This window comes from Panthera leo, chromosome B3 (genome assembly GCF_018350215.1).
Source record: "Panthera leo isolate Ple1 chromosome B3, P.leo_Ple1_pat1.1, whole genome shotgun sequence".
NCBI lineage: Eukaryota > Metazoa > Chordata > Mammalia > Carnivora > Felidae > Panthera > Panthera leo.
In genome coordinates this window covers 21,228,148-21,246,173 of record NC_056684.1, presented here as the reverse complement: position 1 = coordinate 21,246,173, position 18,026 = coordinate 21,228,148, and the positions used below count along the sequence as shown (strand labels likewise).

The 18,026-nt window shown below is 39.8% G+C and overlaps 1 protein-coding gene across 2 annotated transcripts in view; it reads left to right on the top strand.

Moving 5' to 3' along the window:
- MTMR10 (myotubularin related protein 10) overlaps positions 1–18,026 on the top strand; it is a 54,453-nt gene that overhangs the window by 25,352 nt on the left and 11,075 nt on the right. For both annotated transcript variants that reach the window (XM_042941237.1, XM_042941238.1), the window contains 7 exons: positions 5,581–5,671; positions 11,826–11,997; positions 13,028–13,115; positions 13,197–13,285; positions 15,623–15,753; positions 16,980–17,049; positions 17,705–17,775. In XM_042941237.1, coding sequence (XP_042797171.1) covers positions 5,581–5,671; positions 11,826–11,997; positions 13,028–13,115; positions 13,197–13,285; positions 15,623–15,753; positions 16,980–17,049; positions 17,705–17,775 — 712 coding nt within the window. The remainder of the gene's footprint in view (positions 1–5,580; positions 5,672–11,825; positions 11,998–13,027; positions 13,116–13,196; positions 13,286–15,622; positions 15,754–16,979; positions 17,050–17,704; positions 17,776–18,026) is intronic.

Here is an 18,026-nt window from a genome sequence, read left to right as displayed (position 1 = left end):
TTACTAATTTGAGATGCCCACTCATATATAGAAAGACTTCAGGCGTAATTAGGCAATAGACTGTATATAAAACATTTTAGCCGGGGCGCCTGGGTGGCTTGGTCGGTTAAGCGTCCGACTTCAGCTCAGGTCATGATCTCACGGTCTGTGAGTTCGAGCCCCGCATCGGGCTCTGTGCTGACAGCTCAGAGCCTGGAGCCTGTTTCAGATTCTGTGTTTCCCTCTCTCTCTGCTCCTCCCCCGTTCATGCTCTGTCTCTCTCTGTCTCAAAAATAAAATAAAACGTTAAAAAAAATTTAAAAAAAAAAAAAACAAAACATTTTAGCCGAGTTACTTTCTTGAGCTAAAATATATATGTGTAATTTAATCAAAGCATCAAGAATCTGCTTATGCAAACCTTAACTTCAGGATGTATAGCATTTCAAGAATAGGGATTCAAGAATAGGGACACCATAGAACTTAGGAGATTTAGTTAGGACAGGATTTTTTTTTTTTAGAAATTGATACAGTGGCCCAATATTCTTTCAGAAAGTTTCCTTTTCTCCCACTCTCAACTGTATTTTTCAGTTGACTCTATTTCAATAATTGGAAATCATAATTATTTGGCTTTATTCTTGAGCCTTCTAGTATATACTTGCTGGTTATTTTTGATGTGTGAGGCAGAGTGCTTAGTTGAGAAGATAAAGTGTGAACAGCTGAAAATTAAATAGTGGTACAAAGTAGTGACATAAAAGATGTTTCCACATAAGTGAGTAGTTGCCAAATGAATGAAACAGATGAGTGTTCTGGAAATTCAGGATATCCCTTGTGCTGCTGGTAAGTGATGGAGGGGGCCGCATTGAACGGTCTACAAAAACAGCCTAGTCCAACTGTTTATGCCTTTTCCCAAGACCAAGTTTCTGGCAAAAATCCTTTTCCCCACTATCTTAAAATATTAAAAGGATGTAACCTCAGGCCTGAAGGAAATGCTCTTTTTGTCTTTTGTACAGTCATGTTGGGGGGAAGGGAGGCACAGGAAAAAAATTAGAGGCAGTAGGAATATAAATAAAGAATTTTTTCCCTAATTTACACATTTTCAAACACAGAGAGGTTAAGGCGTGTGCTGTTAAAGCTTACTGGCTTCATGAGTTAAAAATGAGAATTCTAGCATAATTCTTTTATTTGAAGTGAACAAGTTTTCATCTAAAATTAGGTAACAGTTGGAAAGTTACAGCTTGACTATATCTCCCAGAAACTTTGCTAAATTTTCTCTGGAAATGCTCTGATTTTTTAAGTTGTTTTAGGATGCACGTTTTAAAATGCAGTGTTTCAAGATGCATGTTCAGAGTTCTTTGGTGGGTAAACCACTGATTAGCTTTGAAATACTAAAAGCATTTATATTTCTGTTTGAAATACAAGATCTCAGAATGCTAAATTGGTTCACATTTTGTTAAATGTTGCTCTATAGCCTTCTGGTAGTCTAGTTACTGTTGCCTAAATTATGTTATGACAAAATTAGATGACATTGTGCTACTGCATCCATTAGCATTCTTCATTATCCTTGGTCTGTCACAGGTAAATAAGGATATTTGGGACAGATCTGTATAAAGAAAAAAGGAATTTGATAATGCAGAATTTGGACACCTAGCCTCAAAGCAACTTGAAGTCACCATTTCCTTTTGTAGAACCTCTGCTCAAAACTGAGGGACAAAAAATATATATATTTTTCAATGATTTATCACTTATAAAATATATATATATATAAAGATGGCAAGTGAAATATTTGTCCTTTGTCTCCACTTTATTCTCAGAATACTTGGTGGTGAACTACTTGTTCAGGCATACTTTCTAGAAGTGAAAATTCAACCCATCTATAGATTTTAACAATAAGTTGGCCTTTCCTGAACTTTTCTTTTTCTTTCTTTTTTCTTTTTTTTTTTTTTTTTTTGCCTTGAATATGAGACTTAACTCCTTGGTGGCTTTTTAGACCACAAAAATATAGGAAACCAGTTTTGTGTGCCAGTGTGCTAGAACTTGATAAGGTTTGAGCTTCCCTAGGGCTGCACCCCTGGCTGGTCTTAGAGGAGAAGCCAGCTGTGGGTACTTCTGGCTTCTGTCCACAAGAATCAGTCTTGGCCCAAAAATCACTTTAGAAGTAGTTTACTTTTTTCCTCCAATAAAATATTTACCGTAATTCACTGTCTTTAATACCAAGATACTCTCATTCTTTATAATAACCAGTGCAAATGAACTATTTTCAGGAGCAGTTTTTAAAGATGTAGAGATTTTCTAAAAATTTTTAATGCTTATGGAGTACATTACAAAATTAGAATAATTTTACATGAAAATGAGACCTACTTTTTTAAGTCTTTGAAACTCTCAGTGACAGAAGCTAGGAATGTGGACATAAGCTTTTTAAAGAGCGTGTATGAAAACGCTTGAGGGAGAGGAATGTTGGCTTTATTTCTCTTCTCAAAGTGTCCTACATAACAGCATGATGTAACCCAGATAACGCAAGTGGTATGTGCCTATATCTGGGTTCTCAAAGATGACCCTCACTTAGGTTACATAGAAATACATTTTGCATCTTTTAATGACACTGCTGAGCACAAGCTTTAGTTCAAGTTGTGCCCCCTCCCTGCCAAAATCCGGCATTGTGCAGGTGATTAAACAATATCAGTTTCACAAGATTGTTCATAGTCTTCTTTAAGTGAAGATGGTATTACACATACCCATTTGCTTTCCTAACCTTAAAAATGTGATGTTGTGTTATTCTTAAGGGCTTTTTAGAATTGGGCTATGTTGGGTTTTGCCTAGCAGATAGGCTTTGTTTGTTTTTGCTTTGTGGCCATAAACAGCGTATTCCATAATCAGTGATCTGTGAATTTCTTTTGTGTAAACAAGGCCTGTGGCTGCTTTCTAAATGTCTTAGAGAACATGATATGATCCGTTTCATTGGCTTAGAGCACTTTTCCTTACTATGTTGTAAGTAATTTTGTCCACTAGTATTTTTAGTGCAGCTGCTGTTATGCTCAAAGCAACCTCAGAAAGCTACTATAGAGAGCAAAAATGCTTAGAAGTCTTTAAGTCTTCGCTCAGCTCTGTGCAGAGAGGTCTTTCCTGGTCTCCTCTAAATTATTAACCTATTTCCTTCTCGCCTCACCATAACATTTCATATCCCTTCCCTGCTGGACTTTTTTTTTTCCTTTAGCACTTAAAATTATCTCACTTACTATAGTTTTTGTTTATCTTGTTTCGTGTCTGTTTTCCCCCCTAGAATGTAAGCTTAGTGAGGCCAGGGATCTGTGTCTCTGTTGTTCGCTGCTGCTGCCCCAGGGCTTTGGACATGGTGGATGTGCAGGAAGTATCTGTTGAATGAATGAGAGACGCAGCATCTACCCTTGAGGAATGGAATTTAAAACAAAGAACGCCCATGCCCTTTTTATCTATACTTAAGTAAAACTATTTCATGAATACTTTGTATTTTATCTATACTAAAAACTATTTCATGAATACTTTATACGAAAGCATAGCTAACTGAAGAGACACTTTATATCACAGTGGCTGTTATTCAGATAGAACAGAAGCGTTTCTGCAGTTAATACTGGGAAATCAGCTCTGTCATGGGAAGGCCTGTGAAGAGATTCGAGTTGAACAGAGATGGTAGTTTCAGATACAGTGTGGTTGGCTGAGCTGTGGAGAAGGATTTCCCGAGCAGCGTGTGGCAGAGGAGGTGACTGTGAGTGAGGCAGACACAGTATTGTGCAGGCACGTCATTCTCCGACAGGAGACCACTGAAGGAATATTGGGATGGGAAGGGATGTCTGGTGGAGGAGAACCAGTTTGGGGAAGAGTCAAGAATGAGAAGATTGCATTTATTAGGCAGGTATCTGGGCACTGTGGCAGGTTATCCCGGGAGCAAAGTTGTTGGTCAGAATTTTATCTTCAGAAGAGAAATCTTAGGCATTGTGGATTTTTTTCAGAATGTGGGGAAGCCCACAGACATGCCGAAAGGTGAGTATGGCTTAAGAACATGGCTGTGATCGTGCAGAGAAATGGAACAAAAATGAAAGATAATCTTGAAAAAAGCGCTACAAAACTCATAAAGTCAATATGGTGCCCGGAGGAATAGGAAGTGGTGATTCGAGGTACGGATTGCAGTAGTCTTGCTGCTAGAAGAGGCTCTTTCAGGAAGACTGTTGTACAGATCAGGGATGGAAATGTAGTTTACTCTCTCTAATTGCATTAAATGGGACTGTCATAGAAAGCTCTCCTTGTAGCCATTGAGAAAATCGAGCTATTATATAAAGGTTTCAGGAACCTTTGGTAATTGTTGTTTTTAGTCAGAACTAAAACTAATGATAAACTCTGTCCTCTTATTTGTATATATATTCTAATTTAGTAAGACAGGAAACATTTATTCTATAAAAGACTTTTAAAATGTATTTTAAATGAGAACTGGTTACAGTTAGAACCTGCATCAACACATCCCAAACACTGCTAATGGACATGGACTAACAACTGAACTTTTCCTGCTTGCTCACTGTTGGACATATGTCATGTGGCTTAACGCTTTTCCTTCTAAATGATATGTAATCTTTTCAAATAAGATCTCCTCTTCTCTCCTTGCATATGTCTTATAGTTCTTCTTTCCGCTCTGTTCATTTAAGAGTGTTTTCTTCTACAATCTAGTCTAGGGCCTTGCAAACATAGAGCACTGTCTGTCTTTCCTTCTATCCAGCAGCAGTTGGGAATAATACCAACCATATTTCCATGTATGGAGCTTCTCCAGAAGCCAGGCATGCATTAAGATTGTTAATCCTTATTTCAGCCATAGGTATTGTCTTCATTTCACAGATGCACAAACCGAAGCTCAGAGAGGTGAACTGATTTTGCATCACTTACATGGCAGGTGTTTGGTAGACCTACGATGTAAGCCCCGATCTGTTTGATTCCAAAGCCCACACTTTCTCTACCATAGGCATAGTCTCAAACCATTTCCTTAAACACACGTTTTTGTTTGGTTTTTTTTTTTTGATGTACCTCTTTGAGCCATCCTGTATGTTAGGGTTTCTTGCTAATTTTTATTTTTTTGTCACTGTAGCTTTTCTGTTAAGTTCAGGTTTTTTTTTTTTAATCCATGGGGTATGAACATTAAAATTTCATACCTTACATTAAACCTTCCAGATTGCTGGTATTAAGTCATTATAGTCCACCAAAAATGAAACTATTTCAATCCTTTCCTTAGGACTGTATATATATGTCACTGCCTTTTTAGAGAATGCTTCTCTAGGTTTTGAGTTTCATTTATTTGAATAAAATTACTTTCCTGTTAAAATTCAACTCCGTAAACACTTACTGAATACTTAACCATGTACTCACTAAAGATTATAAACAGTGTCCTGGGGGCACAACAGTGAATGAGATACCTGGCCTTAAGGAGCTCTTTCACATTCTAGGTCAACAGAAAAAAACATGTAAATAAATATCTGTAATCACTGCCCCATCCAAGATGATGCTCCCAGTAATCAAGGCCTTATTGTACATTTTCATTTAAATAAGTGTGTTAAAATCAAATTCTAAATGTAGAATTTTTCCTAGGTATGCCTTGCAATAGCTCATTATTCCCAGCCAACAGACCTCCAGCTACTCTTTGCATTTGAATATGTTGGGAAAAAATACCACAATTCAGGTAAATATGAAAATATTAAATATTGTGACTAACTTTACTTTGTGTAAGTTTTATTCTTATGTTTGTCAGAGGCTTCCAAGTACATGGGCTTTAATGACTGTAGAATTATGAACTTCATAACTGTTAGAGAAGTGAGCGCTATATACTAAAAGAGACAATATTTGTTAGATTATTTCTTAAAAAGTGAACAGGGAGAATCTGCAAGCAGCTATAAACATAGGCTTATAAAAATCATGTCAGGTATTTTATCTACAGTCCCTGGCTTGTATTTTATGGTGAAGAAAGATCTCCCTCCTCCCCACTTTTAATTGGTAGCTTGAGTTAGAGTAATCTTATCTTTTAAGAAAACTGGCAGAAAAGTAAAAGATATTTGAAATGCATGATCTTTTCTGGCATGGTGTGGTTTCATGCAAAAGCTAGAGTGGTTAGACTTTTCAGTGGACTTCATTAAGATCATCAAAATACTGACTTTATATTTCTGAGTAAGATTGATGAAAGGAAGAGGAGCATCTGTCCAAAGGACAAGTCTATTCTAGGCAGTTTCTGTACAAGTAAAATAGTACTCTTCATATGCTGAATTTGTAATTACATCACTCAGTGTGATGGCATTGCCAGGGAGAATTCCAGTTGACCATGTAATTCTGTACATTTTTAATATGCAAAGATAATTTTAATCAACCATTTTTTAAAAATCTCATAAAAGGATAGAGGAAGAACAAAGAGGTCACATCTCATATCAGCCCTTTGTGGATTAGTGACCTGCTGAGGCACATGCTCTCCTACCATTAAGGAAGAAAAAGAAATCAGTTACATATTTGTAATGAAAGATCAATTCACCCCAGCATGGTCTGGAGAGAGATCTTACAAATTAGTAGTTGTACTGGTCTTTCATTTTGTTACCTCAAAACATTGTAGTAATTTAAATCTACATAATAAAAGCATATTCAAGTATCACTAGACTGTAAATACATTAAGATGTAGGAACAGTACACAGTATCTGCAGATGCATATGGTATAACTGTATTTTCACTCTTTTAAAAGATACTTGTAAGCACCATAGAAATGGTAGCTTTTATCATATGGTGCTATATTTATAAAAATTGGATGAAAAACTATTTGTTGCTTAATTTTTCTTATCAAAATGTAACTAATCATAACTTAGGTTTTAGCAGTACAATTGACTTTTTAAGTGTATCTCTTAACATAAACTATAAAATTCACTTACAACCTAAACGTAAAGTGTCATAGACCCTGCACTACTTGTTAGGTGACTGTTTCTTTGGATCATCATCAAGCTACAGACCATCACCATCAAGGTTATTTTCAATAAGATCCTCACCCAAAGTTGCAAGAGAGTAACTGAAATGCAGGTTTCAAGAAGTCCAAGAGTTGTAGGAGAGAGCCTTTGATTCCCACTTAAATTTGTTTATGATACAGATCAATTCTTGATGCTATTTTTTTTCTAGTAGAAATGATTCAGTCCAGGGTTTAGATGCATGACTTCTGCAGTAAAATGTAATGACTTGAGCTCAGCAAATACAGTGAACTTCATTATGCGTTTGGGAACCTGATGCCTGCTTCAGTTACTTTTCAGTTTTCTTCATCCATTCCTTGTGGGCATCTCTGGGTTAATTATACTTTAAATAGTTACTCAACCCCTAGCTCTTCTTCTACTGGGTTTTCTTATTTACATCAATCAGATCTATAGGTCTTCTTACATATAGTCTGTTGATAAAATTTGATAATTCATACTTAAAATATTCAGGACCACTTTTCATATTACATCCTTCAGTCACCTCCTCCTTTGACAGGTACTTCATAAACATAACACTTGACCAGAGTTTTGTTAAGATTCCTCATAGGGTAACATCCTTTAATATCCTTCCGTGCTGTTGCAGAAGCATAAACTGCATCTTTAAGATCAAAAGAAGCCTGAAATTTCCACACACTGCAGTCAGAATTCATTAATTTGTGAGTGAAAGATGCCCACTAATCCACTCTTGAACTTCTGGATGCCACCTTGATTCATTGGCTGGATTAAAGAATAAAGAAGTCCTTTTTGCAGGCAGGTAGGTGACAAAGCTGTTTCCACAAATAAGATCTGAAGTTAGAGGATGTCCCCTGCAGTTACCTAAGGACAGAATCTGTGGAGGAACTTAGGCACTCTGAGGTTTTCTTTCACATTGGGCATCACTTGCATAAAAAAAAAAAAAAAAAAAAAAAAAAAAAAACACATCTCTGAAAAGCTTAGCAGTCACCCAAGTACTTCTGAGAGGATCCCAAAGGGATGATGCATAGCACCCACAGGCCTGGAACATTCCTGCACGATGACGCCACAGGACGCACTGGCACAAACAAAAACAGTGGCTCTATTTGTTTCTTTTTTAATTTGAAAGGACCCTGCTTTCATCAGTCAGATTATTATTGGTCAAATAGTGTCCTCAAAGTACAGATTCATCTTTGTGATAAAATTGATAAGATGTCAGATTATGCTTCTGGTCTGAAGAAGTGCAAACCTCATGAAGTTATCTGTAGCCTCAGTGTTGGCAGCTCTCCTCCGTGGCAGAGCTTGCAAATGCTGGGATGTAACCTCAAGCTGTGATTAGACTCACGGCAGAAAGTAAACGTTTTCAGTGAGGTTGATTTTATTTTGTAATTTTGTCCTTTTTATGAACTTAGGTCTTAGTGTTAGATTTTCCATTACATGCTTATTTGAAAACCACTTACAGAATACATAGTCCATTTGAAACAGCGTAGGAATTTTTAAAGTTTGTTGCTTGTCAGTTCTTTTAAGATTCTTAGTGTAGCTATACGGGGCTGTGACTGATCTTCCTGTCTCTTGATTACTAGTGGTTCTGGGCCAGCCTCCTACATCTTTTAGAAATGCAGCCATCCTGGCCTCACCCCAGGCCCAAAGTCCAAATCTCGCTACCCACTTCATTGACTCACTCTGTTGAACTTAACATCACAGCTCTGTTTTTACCCTTTTCACCCTATGGCTTCTAATTCCTGCAGTATCATCAGAGTGATAGTCTTTCTTCTCATGGTGACCACTTTTATTGTCTTTGCTGTTGCTTGAGACCATTCTAAATATGGATGAGGCTAATTTAGTGGAAACTGTTGTCGATAATTTCAACACAGCCTGGGATTAGAGTTCTGAGTTTCACAGAAGATAGCGAAGGTCAGGAATGCCCACTATATAGTTCACTTTTAGTTGGCTAATGAGCTATCCTCAAACCTCACTCAGGTAACTCTCAGGGGAGCTGGATCTCCCTAAGATGACTGATTTTTGCCAGTCTGTTGCTGCACCCCTATTAGTAATCCACTGGTAGAGCAGGCTGCGGGCATCAGGCCTTTGGGATTTCTGGAAAGCATTCGAATTTCCTGACTCTTTAATGCCAGATTGAGTATCTGCTACACATTCTCTAATAAACTCTCCTTGAAGAAGATGCAGAGCATACAGCCTAGTGCTGGTTGTTAAGAAACAGGCAGGTTTTCAGCAACTCAAGCCTATAAAGTAGTAAACAATGCATTGTCTTACAGTTTCTGTCATTTATGTTCAGAAAATTGGTCTTAGTTAGATCTTGAGACTAAATCTTGCCAGAGAAACAATCTCATGTTTCTCAGCCTGGCTTACTAAAGTCTGTAACTTCAAAACACTCCAAAGTATTTGGTCCTAGACTCCTAGGTGAGGGTATCCTGCCAAACTATTTATGTCACTCTTTGAAAATTGTGAGTGTGTTCTTTATACTTCTTTTTCCGTGGTGGTTATCTCATTGTGTGGCGAGGACCTCTGGTACAGTGTTGAATGGTAATCATGATAGGGGGCATCATTTCTGTTCTGTTTTTGATGAAGGTGATGTTTACTGTGTGTTTGCTGGTAATTACCCTTTATCAAGTAAGGAAATTCCCTTTTATTCCCAATTTGCCAAAGTTTGTTTTTGGTTTTTTAAATTATGAGTAGGTGTTGAACTCTATCAAATATTCTCCTGCACTTTGAACTGATCATATGGGTTTTTTTTTCCCCTTTAATTTGATCATATGATGAATTACTTAGATTTTCTAATATTGTATAGCTTTCTGTGGTTATTGGTGTTCTGGAACACTGTGTAAAGTGAGAATTGCCTGGAAATTCCGTGAAGGTTCTGTGTCCTGGAGAGGTTACAACTCCCAAGTTCTTCTGCATACATTCTTGTACCTACCCCAGAGAAGGCTCTAGATGGGGTGACTCCAGGCTGTGTGCTTAGCTTTAGCATTTGGATTTTAAACAAGCCCTGCTAAAATCAGAATCACTGGGTAATCACACAGGATCCTTTCTAATCTAGAGTAACACTGTCCAGGGATGGAAATATTCTCTCCTCTGCGTTGACCAGTATAGGAGCCACTAGCCACATGTGGCTCTTGAACACTAGAAATGTGGCTGGTACAACCGAGGAACTGCATTTTTAATTTAATTTTGTTTCAACTTAAATAGCACATGTGGCTAGTGGCTAGTGGCTACTGTTTGGGGCAGCACAGACCGAGAATCTTGGCCCCATCTAATTTTCCAGCCTCTCTTCCCCCATCCTTTGCATCCCTAAAGCTCTAGCTGTATTTCATTACTTGATGTTTTACAGTTACACCATGTGTTTTGTGTTCTGCTCTGCCCAGCATGCCTGCCTCCTTCTCACTAGCCACCTGGCAATGTTTGGCTCATTCCTTAGGACTCTGTTCAGTTGTGGTCAAGTCCTGAGGCCTCTCCTGTCCCGGCCTTTGTCTCCAGCGAGCACTAGGGTCATTTTCCTCTGTGCTGTCACTGTACTCATACATTTGCCTCACTGTGACTAGTGCTGAGCTCACCCTCCTCTGTCTTGTTAGCGCTTTCAAGACAGAGAGACAACCTTACTTTTAAATTTTCGGGCCTTGGTACATGGTAGGTTCTCAGAAAATACCTGTCTCACACCAGGTGTTAAATAGTCAACAGGAATGGGCATGGCGTGTTCATGGGATGATGAAAGGGCTTCTTTGGCTACAAGAGAGAATGGGGTTAGGCAGTAATGAGACATAAAGATCAGGTCAATTATCTAAGGGCTTTTTAAGCAAAACCATGTAGGTTTGCTTAAGGAAGTTGGAAAATGAGCATGAGGGAAAGTCGAGGCAAGAGTATAGCATCATGAAAGCATGGTTTTGGGGGGAATGTGTCTCGTGGCAGGCTGCAGGCCAGTTTGAGTGCAGCACATGCCAGGGATGTCAGCAGCCTTCAGGGGTGAGACACAGGACCAGTAAAGATCATGCTGTGTGTCACCCTGCATCGCCAGGGTAGATGAGGCTGATTGCTGAGATGTCCTCTTTCTCTCTGGTCATTCTGCAGGCTCCTGAGGCTGTGGGCTTCTCCCAGAGGGTAGCAGCTCTCCTTGATGACAGAGGGCTCCTTGCTAAGGAAGTTCAAGTACACTTGCGCTCTGCTGAGATCCCCAGATGGGAGTGGCCCTCTGGTGGAGAACAAGGAGCACTTGTGAGCTTATCAAAGGAAAACTGAGTAGATCTAGAAGACCCAAAAATTTTATAGTGAGCCATAGAAAGGATTGAGATATCAGTATCAGAAGGATGAAAGATCTGGACCAGAACAAAGATGATTGGATGCAGTCATTGTTCCAGGCAAAATGTAGAGAAAATGAGCAGTTGAGGGCAGGGGACTGAGGGAGGCTTGTGAGTGGTTTCTGTGGAACGGTAGGGATGGAAGACCATTGAAGAGGAGAAAATGGGGAGGAAATCTGCACAGCAGGCATTGTTCATCATTTGGGAAGGTGGTCAGTAACAGGGAGGAGGGAAAATGTATAGCCTGGGCAGCTGGAGTGGTGCAGTGCGGTCAGATGAAAGTCTTTTCAAAGTCAAGGTGACTTACTTGTGTTTGAAGGCAAAAGGGATGGAGCCAGTAGAAGGACAGAAAAACCAATGGTGCTAAAGGAGTCAGGAGGGAGCTGGATAAGGAAAATGAGTTCTTTTGACAAGAGGAATGCTGCCTCTTTCTCAGGACTGCTGGGGGCAGTGGGAACATCTAGGAGAGGTGCCCCGTCCGCGCGTGTTTCTGATAGGAGGTGCCCAGAGAGGAGAGGGAATGTGGGACGAAATGTGACCATTGAAACAAAATTAATAGTATTGCTTTTTCTTGTAGCCAATAATATTAATGGAATACCCTCAGGAGGCGGCAGCGGGGCTGGTGGTGGCAGCAGCCAAAAGACTCCACTCTTCGAGACGTACTCAGACTGGGACCGAGAAATCAAGAGGACGGGGGCTTCCGGATGGAGAGTTTGTTCTATTAATGAGGGTTACATGATATCCACTTGGTAAGTCCCATTTTTACAGCCTTATTTATAGCTGGAGGTGACTTCTTCTGAATAATAATCACTCTGCTCTCTGATAACTTACAAGTTATGGTGAATGGAATATTTGTTTTTAATAATGCTTTCATGAGGGGCACCTGGGTGGCTCAGTTAGTTAATCGTCCAACTCTTGATTTTGGCTCCCCTACTTGCTCTCTAATCTCTCTCTTTCAAAAATAAATAAATAAGCTTTAAAAAAAAAAAAAAACGATAAAAAAACTGCTTTCATGGATATTTTATCTTAAAGATGAAAAAAGAGAGAAAGGAGGATGTCTTACGGTGCAGTGAGCACTAGTAATTGCTGCCCAGTCAGTGAGTCTTCGTGTCTTTGGAAACAGGAAAGGTTAGAAGGGGGAGATAAGGAGCTGAAGCTTTTTTTTTTTTTTTTTTTAAGTTTCTTTATTTATTTTTAGAGAGAAAGAGTGTGAGTAGAGGAGAGGCAGAGAGAGAGGGAGAGAGAATCCCAAGAGAGAATCCCAATCCCTCTGCACTGTCAGTTTAGAGCTCAACACGGGGCTTGATTTCATGAACCATGAGATCATGACCTGAGCTGAAACCAAGAGTCAGGTGCTTAACTGACTGAGCCACCCAGGCACCCCAGAAGCTAAAGCTTCTTGGTAGATTTGTGGGTTTGGTTTGGTCTTGTGTTATGTGCCTTGGATTCTTACCCATAGAGAACAAAGGTGGGCATGTTTCTCAGAAACCGAATACATGTTTGATTAATAATCATTTTGGAGAATATTTTAGACATCTCCTTTGGATGTTTCCCCCTGCTTTAAATATAAGTTTTGTGATAATTGACAACATCACACGTGTTTTAAACAAGAGATGTCTAGGGTCAACCTTGTCTTCCATGGTACCTACCATGTGGCCACCAAGTAGGGTGCACATTAAATGGGGATAAACGTGTTTAATTACATATGGAGTCTTCAGAGCACACTTACCTGCCTAGAGCACAGGATTCTTATGTTATGGTTTGCTTTTTCCTCTCCAGCCTTCCAGAATACTTTGTAGTGCCAAGTTCTTTAGCCGACCAAGATCTAAAGATCTTTTCCCATTCTTTTGTTGGAAGAAGGATGCCCGTAAGTGCTGTCTGTTGGATTTCATTCATACCGATGTCTTTTTCTCTACCCAGTTACATAAAGGCTCTGCTTCTCTCCTAGTTCTGGTGCTGGAGCCACTCAAATGGCAGTGCCCTCGTGCGAATGGCCCTCATAAAAGATGTGCTGCAGCAGAGGAAAATCGACCAGAGGTATCAAGAAATGGTCATTGTTGCTGTAGACATTTTTAGTTGTCAGAAATAATATATTAAACTCCTGACTACTTGAAAATAGTTAGAAAGTGGCATAGTTTTATTAATTAGTTAGTAACATATAGTCTGTACAAGAATCACCATTTTGGAAAAAAATGTGAATATATTAAAATTAACATTTAAGTTATACTAAATAGAATTTAATTCTTTGGCTTGTAAGACACTGGGGAATCTTACATTGCTGACGTCTTGGTATAACAGTGTTGCCTTTAACGTATTTGTAACGTGTGGTGATTTCCAGCTGAGATACTTTAGGGTAAATCAGACCTTTCTTGTAGTTTGGTGTGTCTTAGGTCTACAGAGTCACGTAGCTTAAGTGGTGGTTTTAATTAGCTACCTCAAACAAGTTTGGCATCATCTGCTATAAAGTCGCCAGTAATCTCCATGTCATTAGAGCAGAAGGCATTTCTCAGTCAGTGGGCATCACTATTGTTTAGTCTCTCCCTAAAGCCCTCTGAGTCCTGCTTCTTTCCACTCTCCTGAAGCCCCTCTTCCTCACCAGTACTCTGCCCTCTGCAGACATTACCTAAAATCTGTTTCAGGCCACTGCTTCTTCCCATTCTGCATTTCTTTTCCTAAACAAGTTTACCTATGGCTGTGGCTTTAGTGACCATCAGATTTTATCTCTAATGGGACATCTTCCACGTGCAAGTCTCAGAGGCCCTTTAAACTCAATATGATCCAAAACCAGCCTCCAGCATACAAGCACCGTGCACTCTCCCAGCCTGCCCTCAGAAATCCAGGAGTCATCCTGGATGCATTTTCTTTCACTTCCTTCCCCACGTTGAGCCTATCATCAAATCTGTCACTTCACTTTTTAGAAACCTTACAAACTGTGTCCACCCCAGCTATACCCCTACCATGAGTGCCCTGATTTCTTCCCTCCACGTCTCATCCACTACCACACCCGTGGCTCCTGGCCCTGGCCACCATGGACTTTGCCTTTGCCTTTGCCTGTGCTTTCCCATCTCCCGATATTCACCAGTGCTGTTCCCTTCTGGGCTGTCTTTCTTCATGCTTATCCTCCAGCACTCTCCACCCCACCTGCTCGATACTCCCTCGTTCTTTATCTCTCATGGCAATATCACTTCCTGAAGATAAGCTTTCCCTCACCTCCTAAATTAGATCAGGCCTCAAGTTATACATTCTCTATGGCTCTCTAAATTTTCTTTATAACACTTACTTCAGTCTTTAATTGCATGTATGTGTTACAGTTTGATTACTGCCTATATTTGCTACTAGGCTATATAGGCTTCTTGAGCTGAAGGGACTATGTTTTGCATACCATTGTACATTCAGCACCCAGGAAACAACCTGTGATGTTGAATATTTATTCAATACTTGTTAAATAAATGAGGAACAAAGGAACAGATCTTAGAAAACCAGCTCAGAGAGCCTCAAATTGTATATCACAGTCTGTGACTGTTACAGCCAGATCTTAGTTTTTTTTCCCCAGGGCCATACCGAAGAAAGGCACCTTTGCTGAAGCAAATAACTGACAAGTGACCCTCAAATGATCCTTCAGGAAAGGAAAAGGAGTATTATTCAAATAATCCCTGATGGGTGTTTTTTACCTTGGTCACATTTGAAATGACCTGTCATGTCACAGTCCAAGCCCAGTATTCACTGCCATGTCTGCTGGTTAGATGCACAGGAAGGGTGGGGGCTGGGGGGAGGCTGCTATTAGAGGGAAGCCAGTAGCACTGCTGGGTGGGAGTTTGTCCTGAACCCTCACAGCCAGTGGCACTTGTAATGTTTTAATTTTATTAAGCTGAGAATTGTTTTGATTCGTTCTATTTTTTCAGCTATCCTGTTCTTCATAAGTAGGACAGGCTCTCTTTGTTGTCAAATCTCTCTCTGCCCCTTTCTCCTTAGACATACCATCTCAGGCCCTCTCTGTGTTTCTCCACAGCCAAGCTTGTGTCCACCACAGGACCTTTGCCCTTACCTTCCCTCTGCCTAGAACACTTTCAGATCTTTCATGGCTTCTAGTTATTTGGGTTTGGGCTTCAGTATTACCTTCACAGAAGAGCCTTTCTGACCACATGACTTGAACTAGCCTGCATTCACTCGATTATGCCACCCAAGGCATTCACCACAGCCTGTTACTTTATCATTTACCCAACCACCACCAGAAATAGAAGCCCTGTGAGAGCAGAGGCCCAGCCTGTCTTGTTTATCTATCTCCAGCTCTGAGAATAGTGCCTTGGCTCATAATAGGTCTTCAAAAAATATGTGTGGCATGAATGAATGACTCAAGGATTTTGTCTTTATTAGGATTTGTAATGCAATAACTAAAAGTCATCCACAGAGAAGTGATGTTTACAAATCAGACTTGGATAAGACCTTGCCCAATATCCAAGAAATACAGGCGGCTTTTGTAAAACTTAAACACCTATGCGTTGATGGTAATTTCATTTTTATTTTATATATATATATATATATATGTATACAGTGAATGGGTGATAACACCATTGCATGAGGCATGTCAGAAAAAGTGATAGCCCTTGAAAATATAGAAATAGATATATTTAAGTAGAGGCACATTGAAATACTTTTGCATGACAGTATCAGAAGCTCTTAGAAAATGGAGTTTAAACTGCTTTTTTGTTTTGGAGGGAAAAAAAAAACAATTACACCACTTTGAAATAAATAATAAATGGTGTGGTAGGATACTTCTGTAAAGTCCCAAGGAGAACAGTGAGCTACCCATACAAACTTCCTAAGATTTTAATGCACATAGTTATGTTTTAAGATAAGGGACTTGACATGAATTTCAAACAGAGCCATGTTGTAATCTGCGTGGCCTCAGATTTCTAATACATGTATTAGAACAAGTGCTTCTCAGGCACTTTCATTGTGCCCCAGGAGGATGACTCCCGTGAAAGCATCTCTGGCATAAGTGAGGCCTCCTTGAAGTATACACAGAGTCCTAGTTACCTGGGAGCCAGGAGAGGCAGCCATTGTGGCAGTTCTGCAGGGATGAGCGGGTGCTTGCCTGGAAGGAGAACTGGGGAGGAACATGGTGTGTTAAAAAAGCACAGTGACATGAATTCTTATCAACCATCTGGTAATGGGAACATTACTAAAGCCTGGAGTTTGTGAGGTGAGCGACATCTTGAGACAGGCCACGCAGGACTGAGTCAGGACAGTGCAAGCCCTGCCAAGAAGATGCCTTCATTCCTGCTGTCACAGAAACTGTGCACTGAGAGGCAGCGCTGGCAGCAGGAACAGGGGAGAGAAGCAAGGAGGGTGAGGTTTGCAGTCAGGAAGCTGTGAGTAGGGGGCATCAGAATCCAGGGGTGGGCTGACCAGGAAGGTGGGAACCACTGGCTCTTAGGAGGCAGAGGTGGTTAGACTCTCCAGGACTTCCCTGAAAGCCTCCAGGGGAGTGCTTTTTTTGTTTTTTTTAGAATTGTAACATGTCTTCTTAAATGACTATATTATTAAGTGAAAATGCATACTTCCTTAAAGCCAACTAAATATGAAAAACTGTGACATATCACTTAACTCTGATATTGATCATGTAAAATTAAGTTTAAAAAGCCTAAAAAGGTGTGTGCATACAAAATGTATGCATCCTATATATTACATATATATGTTTTTTAGATAAATATTACCATATTTATTGCAGAGCCTTTTGAAGAAACTGAAGAGAAATGGTTGTCTTCACTGGAAAATACTCGGTGGTTAGAATATGTAAGGTTTGTACAACCACTTTCCTTTTTCTTCTTTAACTTTTTATTTTGAAATAATTATAGACTTCTAGGAGATGCAAACAGTCCAGTGCTCCACATACTCCTCACGTAGCTTCCCCCAGTGGTTACATCTTCCATAACTAGAATGTGGTATCAAAACCAAGAAACTGACAGTGATATAATATATAAGCCTTATTCAGATTTCACCAATTTATATGTGTTTTTGTGTGTGTGTGCGCCTGTGCATATGTGTGGTATTATGTGCGTTTTTATTGCATGTGTGGATCCGTGCAGCCCCCACCACAGTCACTATACAGAACTGCTCCATCACTGCAAGGCCCTTCATGCTGCCCCTGCAGAGTTGCGTCCCCATCGCTGTGCCCTGGCAACCACTCCTCTCTTCTCCATCTCTGTGTTTTGAGATTTCAAGAATGTCCTGTACATCAGCCCCCTTTTTATAAAAGGATTAATGAATTTCCCTGATAGAAAAATCAAAACATACTCTGTTGGAGAGTCACTTAAATGCTGATGAAATTTGCAAAGGTTATTGAGAACACAATACAGCGCGAGATTAGATGTGCTTGATTTCAAGTACTTTTAAAGAAATATCTATAGTGGAAATTTTATTTTCTTAACAGTATTTTTCCCTTTCTCTTTTCAGGGCATTCCTTAAACATGCAGCAGAACTCGTGTATGTGCTAGAAAGCAAGCGTCTCTCTGTAGTCCTGCAAGGTAATTCATTACTGAAAACAATGGTCACCATGCCAGCCAGCGTGGTGACTGCCCGCATTCAGGTAGATGACACTACTGCTAACCCATCAGGGACACTACAGATTCTGCCACAAAGACCGCAGGTAGAAAGGAGTCCGGTTTTCTGCCCTGTGTTAAACCTTCTTCCCGTATTATGGGAAGGGTTGGGTTGCAGCTCCTGACAGAGTCAGACAGAGTGTTAGTCTTGGCAGAGCATCCTTTCTGTCTAATCT